This window comes from Struthio camelus, chromosome 10 (assembly GCF_040807025.1).
Source record: "Struthio camelus isolate bStrCam1 chromosome 10, bStrCam1.hap1, whole genome shotgun sequence".
NCBI classification, from domain to species: Eukaryota; Metazoa; Chordata; class Aves; order Struthioniformes; family Struthionidae; genus Struthio; species Struthio camelus.
The window spans coordinates 14,006,280-14,020,854 of record NC_090951.1 but is presented as its reverse complement, the minus strand read 5'-3'; the positions used below and the strand labels follow the sequence as shown (position 1 = coordinate 14,020,854).

General features: G+C 37.8%; 1 protein-coding gene across 19 annotated transcripts in view; it reads left to right on the top strand.

The window, feature by feature from the left end:
* ZNF536 (zinc finger protein 536) overlaps positions 1–14,575 on the top strand; it is a 358,374-nt gene that overhangs the window by 222,325 nt on the left and 121,474 nt on the right. For all 19 annotated transcript variants that reach the window (XM_068956015.1, XM_068956021.1, XM_068956011.1 and 16 more), the window contains one exon: positions 7,767–9,347. In XM_068956015.1, coding sequence (XP_068812116.1) covers positions 7,767–9,347 — 1,581 coding nt within the window. The remainder of the gene's footprint in view (positions 1–7,766; positions 9,348–14,575) is intronic.

Genomic DNA, 14,575 nt, shown 5'->3' with positions numbered 1-14,575 from the left:
TGCTAAACCAAAGGAACCTGAGACAGAGAGGGATAGGGAGAAAGGGCTTGGCAGGGCTGGGTCAGTAGACTGTGAGTCTGTATACGGTATGTGCTATGTTACATGCGTTAGATGCATTAGATGCATCTTACGGTGTTACTGCATTTTCCCTAGGAAATGTGACTGGCCAATTTTAAAACTTGCTTAGACGAACTGATGAAATACAGTAAAAATGGTGCTATTTTAAATGATTTCAATTCACATTTTCTTCCTAAAAAAAGACTGCCTGTTGCCATTCTCTGAAGGCGCTTGTAGTGGGATGAGCAATATGAATAATTAAGGAAAATGGGTATGTGTGCTCCAAGAGGAGACAATTTTGGTATTGAACATCCTTTATTCTTACATTTCTGAGATGAACTAAAAGGACTTTTCATTTCTCTAGATTTCTCCAGATTTCCCATCCTTAACATTGTACAGCATGCCTTTTCTGCTGTCTTAATGACATCCCAAACTTTTGTTGAAAATAATTGATTGAATTTAAATTTCCTTAAAAGTTTAAGAGGTAATGTTACAGTATAAATTTCCTACCAAACACTAAGTAGGGAAATATCCATTAGTGAAATTAACTACAGTTTCTAGGTAGCTAACAATGTGCAGTATACAGTAGGGCATGGCTAATGAACACTGCAGTGGGTGATATTTCATTATACAAATTAATGCTCACATTTTAATGGGAAAGTCACATAATGAATCTCAGCTTCAGTGACAGCAATTAGAGACACAGATTGTCCCCTTCTGGACAAGGCACTGTTTAGCAATAAGCAGCTGTGTAAAAAGTCTTCAGGTTTACAACATATATATATGCTTTGGGGGAATTAGTGTACAGTTTATATTAATGTACTGAGTCTTCCCTGCAAAGGAACAACCATATTTATCTCTCCGTGTTTTAACTAAGTAAAGACATGTAAAAAGACTAAATAAATATTGTGGATGAGATATAAATAAATGGAAATATTCAATTATAAAACTTTATAAAAATTGTAATATTTTACTGTACTGCCTAGTGTACAATAGAAAACCTTTAATAGCCTGAGTCCAAAGCATCAAAAATCTTTCAGTCTACAGGATATGGGTATTTCCGTCTTATTTAATAGACAAAAATTGCTAGTAAAGGAAAGTAGTAATGAGAAGAAGTTAACTAGTATTTCTGACAAACAGATTAATTGTGTGGTGAAACATGTGCAGGATCCAAAAATAATCCTACAGAACCTTTGATATTCCATTTGGTTTAAAAAGTGTGAAGTGAATGATTAGAATGATAAAAGAAATTACCATGTAAGAATAGGCATAATAATGAACTAATTAAACCATACAGCAATTCATTTCTAAAATATCTACTGCAAAATGGATAAAATAGGTTATCAATAACTGTTTCAATTGTAAAATAAAAAATGCTATAAAATGTTTTCAGTATTTTCATTAAGCAGTATTCGCTGGAATTGCAAGATGTTTGCTTTCATTTGCTTTGCGTGGAAGAAAACTATATCTTGTTTAGAAATGTACAGGATCAAATGGCAACTGATGTTGTCTCCGAGCCACTGTCAGAAATGCAGCGCTGGCTGCCAGGGGCAGCAGCAGGTGGTGGGGACCCTGGGCAGGGGCAGAGACCTCGCTGGTCTGAGGAGCAGCACCAGGAGGCCTCAGGAGGCAGCGTCCCCACGCAGACTCCTTCAGCAGTCTTGCTACACAAAACAAGCAAGGGGGAAGGGAAGTGTAAGATGCATTGCAGATTTTTGAAAAGCTGTATGTTGATAAGTGTGAAGAGTTAAACAAAGGTGTTCGCAGCAGTAAGTGTACATTGACACGAAGTACAGGGATTTGGTAAGGGAAACTAAAGGTGACAGTGAACAAATATATGAGGCTATTAGTGTTATGGAGAACAGGAAAAAGTTCTGTAGATCCGGCTGGTTTAACAGGTGTTTTCTTCCTAATACTGCACAAGAATGGATAAAGAATTATCAGCCATGTATAGAAGACTAAATAATCTGCTGCCCTTTGGTCGGAAAAAAGCGTGATGACTTTATAAGTGTTTTCCAATGATACTGTACTTCAGTTCCGTCAGCAAGTAGTGAGTATGTTATGCTGTAGCCCGCTATATTTTAATGTTCTTTAGAGTGAGTAAGACTGGATAACTTGTACATAGCAGTATTAAAAGTATTGGCTGAATAGCTCTCCAAATCATTAAAGTGGATTTTTAAAAAACAAATCTTGCAACACGGAGGAAATTCCAGAGCACTGACAGTAGTAAAAAAGCTCAAGCTATTCTACTATTTCCAAAAAGAGAGACTGTTAAGACCTTGAAAATTATAAATAGGCAATCCTGACATCAGTTTCAGGTAAAATTACAGAATCAATTTGGTAAATAATTAAGAATTGGTAGCACAATTAATGCCAGTCAATGTATTTTAGGCAATAAGTTTCATCAAATTTCTGTGTGAAATTTGTTGATATTTAGTTGATAAAAGACTTTTTGATATAATAAGTTCATGAAAGTAATTTTTTCTATGTGATATTGTTAAAAAAAACAGTATGCACAGTCTGTGTGTATATATATATATATGTATATATGTGTGTGGGGGGGGTGTATGTGTGTATATATATATATGTGTGTGTGTGTGTGTGTGTGTGTGTGTGTGTGTGTGTGTGTACTTAGTCTATTTGGTATTTCATCATTATTTCGAAGAGTATATACAATTACTGTTGAGAAAATTTCCAATGGCACAAGTGGTGAAATCATAAAAATAACGGGGACGAACTGATTTGTCACTTAGTCAAGTGAGCTCTTTGAACAATATGAATTTTAAATTAACAAAACGTAAAGGGACAAATAATGGAGGCATTGATGAATTGGGACTAGGATTATGGTAGGGAAGCAACAAAATGTGAGCTCTTGGATGACTGCTGTAGCTATGGGTACAAACACAGTCTTTGACTGTATAAAAAGAAAAATATCAAGTTGAAATTTTATCAAAGCTTTAGTGAGTATCCATAATGTAAAAAAGGACACGAAAAATTTGGGAAGGGCATTCCACTCAAGACTGAGGGAAGGTGAAGAGGTGAGTGGTTTACAGTCTGCAAGTACATTTCTTAGGGAGTAGTTTTTTGATTTAAACAAATCGCTTTAGTCTAGCAGAGAAAAATGTAACAGGATTCAGTAGTAGGAAGCAGAATCTGGACAAACTCAAGCTAGAAATGAGGCATATATTTTGAATGGTGGGAGTAATTAACCAGTCAGACTTTACCTAGGGACATGTTGGATTCTCCTTCATTGCTGCGATTAAAACAAAACAGAATGTCTTTCTAAGTATGTTTTAGTTCAAATTGTAGTTATGATTTTGATGCAGGAATTATCACGTGAGGGTCTTTGGCCTGTGTTGCATTGCGTATCAGACTAGATGATCATAATTGTGCCTTCCAGCCTTAAAATCTGTAAATCTACTTATAATCTGGCTGTGGTCTCCTTGCACAGCCCGTTGCAGAGAATTCCTATGACTAGTGTGATTAGATTGCCTTGTGAGCGGGACTGGTGGTAGTCTGAATAGGTTATACATCTGTGTTGTTTATGCAACCGACGGTATAAATAGACCTGTTTCTACTGGGCAACATGTCTGTTTCCAGTTATCTACCAAGTTTTTGTACAAATTTTACAAGCAGCATTGAATGTTATTGTTTTATTGCATCCTGATATAAAGTAGTTCTTGTGAGATGGCTTGTGTCTTGTAAATCAGAGTCGTAGATAGCTCAGAACCATGATTACGTTGCCTAGATAGTTGTTCTCTATCAGATACTTTTTACTGTACACATCGAAATAGTCACTCTTTCTACTCAGCTGTGAAAAGGTTTGCAGGGATGTAGACAGGGCCAGAGAATTAGCAAGACCAGGATGGTTTTTACCTTTGTGAACTATGAAAAGTGACTCCTTGACATGAAATGCAGAAAAGTATTTTGAAAAAGTCATATTCCCTCACCCCTATGTGGCAACTTTAATTTATGTGAACTAATATGAAATGTTAAATAACTCATCCAGACACTGCTCTTGGCAATATTACTGGGGTAGTCATTACACAAGCATGAATTCTCAGAACCTTTTTGCCAAAGTATGGGACACGAACAGGTTTTCTCCTAACAAAAACTGTGCCTTAGCGCTCTTGTCCCACTTTGTATTTTTGAATACATGCTACTACAGTTGCACTTAGAGTCCTGGAAATTCAGGGTCCTTTAGGGTTTCCACTGAAACTGTAGATTCACTTTCAGATCGTTTTATTGAGGTTAATTCCTGTTGCCCCCCCCCCCCCCCCCCAGCAGCTTAAAACTAAGTTTTGTCATTTGTAGAGGGACTTGCATGGGGCATTGTTGGATGTTAATTTGAATAGTTCAACTAGCATCTAAGTATTCTGCACAATTTCTGAATTTAGGAAGTACTGAAACACTAAATTTGAAAGATTTGAAGATGATCAAACCTACTCAGTGCTACTCCCTACTCCCAGTGCTTACCCTTGCAGTAGCACTAGTTAAGGTTGCTTTGAAGTAAACTAGTTGCTGGCAATATTTTGATTTAAATTAAAAAAAAAAAAAGAATTTTGAGCAATTCCCTTTGAACAGTGTTATCTGGCCAATCCTGTAGTGTAAAGGTAGCTCAGTGCGTTGCTACGTGTTGAGTCCAAGCTCGGGCCTTCAATTTTAGCTCACCTTTTTGGCCATTCAAGAGGTGGGAGCACCACAGAGTCACCGTACCATGGCTAGGAGAGATTTGAACTTTTAATCATACTGTCTCAGGCAGTGTCTTCTTTCCATTCAATGCTTATGACGTTTTTGGTGAGCTGCATGCAGGTTTCCTTTACTGCAAGAAAGCTCGCTCACTGGAGAGGCTTTTGAAAGGAAAATGTAATGACTTCAGAGTTCAGCAATCCAAAATAAGAGCATGTTGCTGTGGACAGTGCTTTGGACTGAAGATACTTTGTAAGTGCAAAGTATTATTAGTATTTCCACTAGTTAGCTTATTTTAACTCACTTATACCCCTTTTTAAATATACTTATTGCCATGAGCAGCTCCTGCATGTTTATAGCATCATTAATGCAGCCTGTATTGCAAAATGCTCATCGCTGCAGAGGTGAGTTATCCAGTGGGCCACACAGCACCGGCAATAGTCGGACACACTTTCTAATGCTGTCACTTGATGTCTAATGCACATACACACTGAACTACCATTAGAATAAAAGGAAGCGATCAATATAATTGTGTTAAAGATTTCCGTAAAGGCATAGGGGACGCTGTGGAAGAGCTTTTCAGTTAAGAAGAGTGAAAACTCGAAAGTGAAAGCATTCGTCCTTACAAAGTCTGTATTTGTTTTTCACCAATCTAGTTAGTTCTTAGGCAATATCTGAAATACCTAATTTGTGTCCAAGGTCACTAGTGACCGTTATTTAATTGACAGTAACTGGTGGGACAAGCATCAGAATAACAGAAAATGGCTCAAAAATGTTGCAGTATGTGCATGCTGTAAAAACAGCAGGAATGTTTGTCCACGTTGTGCCTGGCAGCACAGCTGTCAGAGTTTACACGCTCCCAAACAGCCCCTGCAGAAATGCAAACAAACAAACAGCCGATGTCTTCTGTCCCCTTGGCCCTACCCGAAAATGCCGTCAACGGGAGAGGTGGTACAGAGACTCTCCCCTAAGAGGAGAGAAGCCAGAACTGTTGGGGACCATCTCGGCTCAGTGATTCTTGCACTACAGAAGTTGTTTGCTTTTGCACGACTCACGCTAAAATGCAGCTCCTAATTCTTATGGGTGGAGTGCCAGAACTTAATTAGGTGATTGTAAAAGAGTCAGAAGTTGCACTGAAATGTTGAAATCTGATTGCTTCTCTTACACTGTGTGGACCCAGGCGTGATGCATGAACCACGCTAATTACTACCTCTTCCTCTGCTGAACACCTATTGTTTGAGGTGCTGCCCTTTTCTCCTCTAAAAAGGTCGATTAGTGCAGTTGATGTAAAGCTCTCATGTCTCACCATTTAGCTTTTGGATTACATTATGGATTTAGAATTTCCACTGCTTATAATTTGCTTTAACACTGTCTGTTTGACCGTACGTATTCAGCCGCTGTTCGTGGTCAGCCAGCCTGTTCACGCCATCCTGACTGTTCTGATGTTGGATCTCGTTAGTAAATTCGTGTGATCAGGGAGAGGGGAGTTTCCCAAGTACTTTTCAGTCTTTCAATCAAGCCCTTAGCTTAAACAAATAAAATAGTTTGAGCCTTGAGCTTCGTTTTAAGTAGATTTTGAGATTATTTGAAAATGAGTAACTTCCAACTGCTTTGGTAAACTACATAATATTATACAATTTTTTTATTTTGGAGGAAGTTTTAGAAACAGATATTTCCGTTGTACTGTTCAGAGGAGGTTTACTGCCCTTTAAACCACTTTGGAGAAAAGGTAGACAGAGAAAACTGTTTCTTCTTGTTTTTGAGCTCCCCCACAGAAATAATTGCCAATATTGACAGGGTAGTATTAAAAAGAAGCTCACAGGTCTGAATCACAGGATGGATCACTCTCTCTTTTAGAGAGTATTTCTGTACTTCTTCCTCTAAAAGGAACTCTTGATTGCTAACAAGTGCTCTGCACAAATTTAGATGTACATTTGTTTAGACATACATTCTTCTTGGGTATATATTTATGATGGTATTTCAGTATTTATTATATGGGCAATATCTTCTAGCACTTTTAATATATAGGAAGAACAATAAAAGTTTAGTATGGAATTCCAATATATATTTAATTCATGAAAATCATCTTATGTTTTGAAACACTATTCAAGCTGATCCTAGAAAAGCGCTTTTGATAGGTAAATTACACATTTTACTACTTGAGCATTAGAAATGCCATTAGTACAAATTTAAAAGACTGCAAAATCCAGTAGATAATACTAATTTCAAATACAGAAACCAAATATATTTTGTACCGTTTTATTACTACTTTTCTTTTTAATTTTATTGACTACTTTTTATTTTAACTATATGTTCTTACATGCTGCAGTCATAATGTACTATAATGATATTAATATTTTATAAAATCTGTATTTATAGTTCTTTATTTAGAAACAATGCAGTAGGTCTGCAGATCTTTGAATCCTTCTGGAATGGTGCCCTCCAAATAATGATAAATTACTTGTGCAGTATGCCATTTGCTAATTATATCCATGATTTACTGCAGAGCAAGACTTAAATCATTCATTTCAGTCTTGCGTAACAGTGCCATAAAATTTTTAGGTTTAAAAATGGTTTCCATGTGTATAATTTAAACAAATTTTAGAGCAATTGTATACACAAAATATTGCAACCATCCATTTGTTACATTCTTTGTCTCTCTTTTTTTTAAACTTGTACTTTTAATGATTACTGTGGTCGAAATTGTTATGCTTCATTTTCATAATCATAGCTTTTAATTCTACAACAGTTTTCTACATGTTAGATTAAGAAAAAGATAGCTAATTGTGTGTAGATAGCATGTCATTCCTGAATAGCCCCACATGCTGGAAACCCATTCTAGAAATGTTCAGTTTATGAAATTAGTCTTCAAAGACATTTCTTTTTAAAAAAGGAATTATTAGCTCTAAGATCTTTTTGTTTTCAAGCAGATAATGTTGTTTTTTTTTCTTCACTTATCCATGCACCAAAGTGCAGTAAACTCTATTTCTTTTTATTTGTTTTTTTGTACATACTTACAGGTGAGAAACCTTACAAGTGTCCGCATTGTGATTATGCTGGTACTCAGTCTGCATCCCTCAAATACCACTTGGAGCGACACCATCGGGAGCGACAGAATGGAGCAGGACCACTCTCGGGGCAGACTGCAAATCAAGAACACAAGGATGAAACATCAAGTAAAAGTTCTGTGTTTATTAGACCAGATATATTGAGAGGAGCCTTTAAGGGCCTTCCTGGTATTGATTTCCGAAGTGGCATGGTCTCACAGCAGTGGACATCAGGAATGCTTTCTTCTGGAGATCAACAAGGACAAGCAGCTGGCATGTCATCTGAAGTATCTTCAGAAAATATGAAGGGTTCAGAGATATCTTCCAAAGGAGCACACTTCTCTGAACTTGGCCGTGCTTATCAGAACATGGTTGGGAATGGAGTGAACTTCCAAGGGTCTTTGCAAGCTTTCATGGACAGCTTTGTCCTAAGTTCCTTAAAGAAAGAAAAAGAAATGAAGGATAAAGCCCTATCAGATCCACTTTCAGCAAAAGCTCTCGGCTCAGATGGTGGCGAGGAAAAGATAAATAGCAAGTCCTCACAGCGAAAAACAGAAAAGTCACAATACGAACCTCTTGACTTATCTGTAAGGCCAGATGCAGCCTCCCTCCCAGGTTCCTCTGTTACTGTGCAAGACAACATCGCTTGGCATGGCTGCTTGTTCTGTTCCTTCACAACTTCATCTATGGAACTAATGGCTCTGCACCTCCAGGCCAATCACTTGGGCAAGGCTAAACGTAAAGACAACATCCTAGGGAGCAACAAAGACCAATCTAGAGAAGCTTCAACCTCAGTTAATAAAGTGAACTTGCTCCCCTCTTCAGTGCAGTCCAGCAAGGAGGCAGTAGTTTCAAACATGCTTAGCCAGCTAGACTCCGCTTCAGAGAAAATGACCCAAGGACCAAATAAAGAAACTCTGGGGGAGCAAAAGAATACTGCCTGGCCCAGCCACATGGAGTCTACCTTTTGTAATTTTACAACAGACTTCTATAAGCAGTTTGGTGTTTATCCTGGTGTTATTGGCACAGGAGCACAAAATTCTTGCACCAGTAATGAATCTGAAGCAAAAACACAATCCGAAGATGACCCAAATATTCTGCTCTCTGACTCTGTAAATAAAAGTGCTACTGATGACCTTTCTGACATAGCTTCATCTGAGGATATGGAATCTTCCAAGGAAGAAAACATTGAAGATGACGACATTGAAACAGAACCAGATATCATGAATAAGCAACTGTCTGCCCTAAATAAAGAAAGCAGTGAAGGAGGCGACAATATACAAAGTGCAGTCACCTCACAGTCAACACAAGGGCTCGTATCTCCACTGCCACAAGCGTCAGAAAAGCAGTGGCACAGTCAGAATCTTCTGTCCTCTCATGAAACTGCACAAGGAGTGATGAAACCCGAACAAGTTCAGGGTCCACAGGTCCTGGAGAAGCAGATGAACATGTTGTCAGTCCTAAGAGCTTACAGCTCTGATGGCTTAGCAGCCTTTAATGGACTTGCAAGTAGCACAGCAACTAGTGGATGTATCAAGAGACCTGACTTGTGTGGTAAGTTTTAGATCTTCTTTTAGACCATTTCAGAAAACACTTGTGCAGAATCATGAAGCTGCTCTTGAAATATACTTAGTCATGTTTGTTAGTAATACATTTTTTTAATGTTAAACCCAGTGGGCCAAATTCTAGTCTTATATGTGGTCTACTCCATTGAAATCAGCAGTGCTGCATGCATATACTCATACAGGATTTTAGAAAGAACTTGCTTTTTAAATTAGAGTAGCAGCAATATAGACTATCTGTGCTAGTGGCATCTGAAGGGGATATTTACTGCTTTAGCATACTCAAAGGAGGAAAAAGTTTTAAAAAATTTACATGGTAACTTGCAAACTTTTCAGTATTTTGATATAAGTAAGAACCCAAGAAAAACACTGGATGCTTTGCCAAGCAAACCTTGCTTTCTCTCTCTCTCTCTCTCTCTCTTTTTTATTTTTTTTGCTTTGAATTTGGGTGCATTCAATTCCCACAATATTAATGAAATCAAAGGCCAAGTGGATGGAACGCTTCTACCTGTAGTGAGGAGCCATGTTCCCCCTCCCCTTTTTTTTAAACTACATTTTTGTGATTTGTTTCAAAGGCACCCGCACAGTGGTTGCCTTTGACCATTTTAACTGTTCTAACTTGAAGTTGTACAAGTTTTGATTTGCCTAATTAAGAGTATGCCTCCAGGTAATTAAAAAAAAAAAACCTATCAGACAAACAAAAACACCTTTATTAATCTCTGATTTACAAAACTGCAGTCTTACTTCCTTGTATCACACATCATATTTGACAAAAATGAAAGTTAAATCCCTTTGGAACAAATGAGATTGAGGATTTTTCAATTCATCTCCTGTTTTGTAAGCATAGATCTTGTCTGAGAAATATTTTAGAGTGTAAATCCTTTGAAAAGCAGTATCAGTTTAAAAAGCAGTCAGCAAAGGCCGCAAAAACTTCAGTAATGCTCTTGTTTCACTTAACCTTCAAACTAATCAGAAAACTCATTGTCAGAGCTGAACATGCATAGTAAAATGTTTTCAAGTTAAAAAAAGAAAAGAAAAAATAAGCAACAGTTATAAAGCCTGACAATTTAAAATATAGCCCTAAATCCACAAACGCTTAAGAATGGTTGCCCTGTTTAACTTAAGGTTAGCAGGAGGTTTGTTCAACATTACTAGGCTAGTATGTGCTTAAGCCAGATCAGTAGTTACACTTGGAAAAAATGCATGGACTGTTAGGCACATAGCCCCTTCTTTAGGCCTCTGTCTGCTTTTCCAAGTGTATTAGCTGGTTTGATTAAAAAAAAAAAAAAAAAAAGAAAGTGATTTCTCCACACACAGTTTCTTTCACTTATATGCTTAGAGCGTTTTGGCTTCACGGTATTATCACTACTAAAACTGAAGCACCAGCCCAAGTGTTTGCATGGCCTTACTGGTAAATTTCTGCTTGTTAATTCACTGAGAAGTAAAAGATTTGGAAATGTTTCCAAGATTCTTCCAAACCAGTTGGTAGATTTCTGGCATTTTGAAAAGAGTGGAAAGCTGCTTTCTGTTTGTAGCTGGTGAAATCCTACCTGGAGTTCTTTTTTGCTCTCTACTTGTGGAGTATTGTCGATCAGCTACAAAGACAGAAAAATAAGGCAGAGAAATGGCTATTTAAAACAAAAAGTTAAAATATTGGAAAACTAATATTAGTTGCTGTGTTTAAAATACCTTTATACTTCTTCCCAGACATAAGATTTTTAAAAAAACAACAAAAAACCCCTCTAACATCATTATTGAAATGAGGTCATGTTACTTCCATTAGTTTTTTGTTTCATCTTCCAATCAATTCAGTAGACATTTTATGATGGCTGAGTTTATATGAATTTAAAGACTGTATCCCTTTCACAAGCTCTGCCCAGTGATAATGTGTTTGACTTGAAGTATGAAGGGGAAAAAAAAAACAGAAGCTTGTCTGTTCTACTTTTTAAGTCATTTTTAAATGGAAAAGGCAGTGCGAGTCCTCCTTTCTCCCCCTCCAAAAATAGCATTTTAAAATTCTGAACTGATGTTCCATTGAGTATTTGCAGAACATAAGTATTAATGTTGACTAATTCAATATATTATTTCATTTTTCTCAATATCTTACAGCAAAAATGGATGAGTCAAGCCCAATGTCCGTAGTTCTTATTTATTTGGTTGGGTTAGCCACCACCCACTGGAAAGCAGTGTTTTGGGGGAGTTCTTATTTTCTCAGTGACATTTTGTACTGTGAAATCACACTCCATCTGTGCATGCTAGTGTGGGGAATCTCACCTGATGTTTCTGCGCTTACAGATTAGCCAGCAGGAGCGCTCTGTTAATTTATTAGCTTTCCCGCTTGCACAAAGACCATGACCTCAGTAATGGATCCCTTTGTCTCTCCTACGGCTTGAGAGATCAGAAAGCTTGAGACCCACCTCCAGTACCAAGTTCCAGGGCATGATTCTTGTGTTCTTTTGTATTTTGCGAGACTCTGGGCATTTGCCTTTCCTTTTACAGCCGATGAAGTGTGGTTGTTGACATTTCAAGAGACAGCATTGATACACTTGATATACTCCTTGCACAATCAAGATAGCAAGGCTTGATGCTCTTTCCACAATCAGAATAGAGTTGAAATAAAATTGAAATAAAATATCTCAGCTTTAGTTAGCTAGGATTACATCTTTGATTGGCCACGCTAATTAAGTTATGTTTCTGGCTGTAGAAAAACAAGCTGGGGTTTTCAGTGATCCATATGGTCAATCTCACTTTCAGCTGGCAAATTTTACCTTAAGCTTATGGGTCAAATTTTAAGCACAGATCTTGGCATAAAAAGGATTAATTTCTAGAGAGAATTCCACCAACACGCATTGTTTTGAAAAATCCCCCCACATAAGGGAAGCAATGACAGTTTCCCTATATGTGAAATCAGAAAGACTAATGATGTACGTACTCGTAATTCATTTATGCTTCTATCACGCTTAAGGCTGTAGGAATGAAAGGCACAATTAGGAGGGAAAAAACCATAATTGTTGAATGATACAGAAACTTCCATTTCAAAATGCCGCTGAGAAAAATCACATTTTTCTCCTTTACATACATAGCAGAATAGGAAAGAACAGAAAGAAAGAATTACCATTGTTTGATGAATTTAGAGTTACTTCTGACCTTTTTAATTTCCCTGTATTTTGTTTTTTTTGACTATTCCTAAGAGATGAACTTGTTAATCCTTGCTACCATGTGGTTCCTGGGAGCAAGGCTGTGCCTTTCAGAGCTGCTTGGCAGCCAGCAGCTCAGCGGGGAGCGGAAGGGCAGGGTGAAGGCTCGCTGTCTTTGTAGCTGTCTGGGAACATCTGAGTATTCCTGCTTTCAGATCCCTTGGTGTGAGAAGTCATAGTCCTACTATGAAGTTCTAGTCCTACTTTGTACTTAAGGACTAGAAGATCTGTTTTCCTTACCATTTATGCCCTTCTCTTTTTCTGCCTTTCTTCCATATATGTGCAGTTGTCTTGCAGTAATGTTTTACCTCCTGTTCCAAGACACTAATTTACACAAGATTTCTACAGTGTTTATTTATGACAAGACCCTCTCCTTTCTCTCTCTCCTCCCCTTTAAATCTTTTTGCTTTGTGTCTAAGATGGTAAAATATCCCTACTTGCATTTTCTACTTGGGATGTATCTAGGCTTTCGAAGAACAGCTGGTGGGCTACAGAGCTATTGGCCAGAGATGGTACTGGGCATTAGCTGGTTGCTTAATGGGTTAGTGCTATGGAACCCACACTTAACGACGTCCAAAAATATTACTTCCATGTTCTCTTTATAAGTCTAATTTGCTTCCATTCATGCTTTCTTTCCTCTGCAGTTAGTGCTGTTCTCTCCTGCATAGGCTCCACCCCCTGATCACTTTTTTTCACTGGGTGGAAATAGAGAAGGGCCTTTCTTACCTATGGTGGCAGGTTTTAAGTTCTGATCCTGTAAAGTGCTGAGCACTTTCAGTTTCCCTTGGAGCAGAAAGTGCTCAGAATTGCACAGAAATATTACAACGAACGGCACTGTGACTTTCTGAAATACCTTCCAAATGTGGAACTGTAGCACAGACAAGAGGGCCGGGCAAGGGGAAGATAGATTGTGGCAGATTATTACAGCTTTATTGTCACATAATTATAGTGCTCTACCCCAATGTTTAAATAGTGCATTTAGTCATTGTAAAGTGCTTATTGCCACAGGTGTCAAAACCAAAAAGATTATAATGCTAACCCCTTCAGAACTACCACCAACATATAAAATGCAGAAAAAGATTTTTAATTGTTTGTGGTCACTTCACTCGAATCCCTATTATAGCTCTTTTAAATTATAAAATCCATATTAAACAGAAGCAAAAGGCCTAATATATTCCAAGCTCTAGGACAGCTATGAGATAACGGGAGATCATCTTTACTGCAGCAAAGTATAGTGGGCATGCTCATTTAAAGTATCTTGTAGGGCAGTTAAGGAAGCGAAAATCTTGCCCTGATCCAGTTGAAGGAGCAACCAGAATATTCTTTTCCTTCAAGGCAGAAATAAAAAGCTCTCCAGGTTTTACTCCAGGCTTTTCTTTCCCCCATTATGGTGATTTTGAAGAGGCTTCTTTAGTTTGCTAGGACTTTCAAGGCTTGCTTCTAGTGTCAGAACTGTGCTGCCGAGTGTGAGAGCAGACCCTCGGCCTCGCTGGCAGGTTTCAGCTGCACTTCCGGATCTTGCAATGCCATTTGCATGGCACTATCAAACCAAACTCATATGGCTTGCTTCCTTTTTCTAATTAACTGGGAATGCCAGTGATCCGGTGAAGTTTGTGTTGCTGGATAAAAGGGCTGGTCTGTGAATAGCATTGTATTTGCCAAATGGTTCGCTAGTCGTTTCAGTACAAACAAATGGATGGTGTCTGTAAGTCTGCAAACATTGTTGACATTTAGCCTTGTTTATGTTACTTTCCTTTTGCTGCATATTTTTGGCTGGAAAAGATACTGTCTGAATCAACAGTGACTTCCTAAGTAGAAGCTTAGGACCCCATCTTGCATCCCTCAGTCTTGATGAGTGGGACTACTTACGTGACTAAGGACTGCAGAATCAGGTCCTATGTTTCTCTGACTTTAAATTTCGCAGCTATATTCATGTAACTTAATTTGATTATATTTTGTTGTATGGGAAAATTAATCCGGTGGTGAGTTCAGTACCAATATTTTGTTTACTGGCAAAAACTTT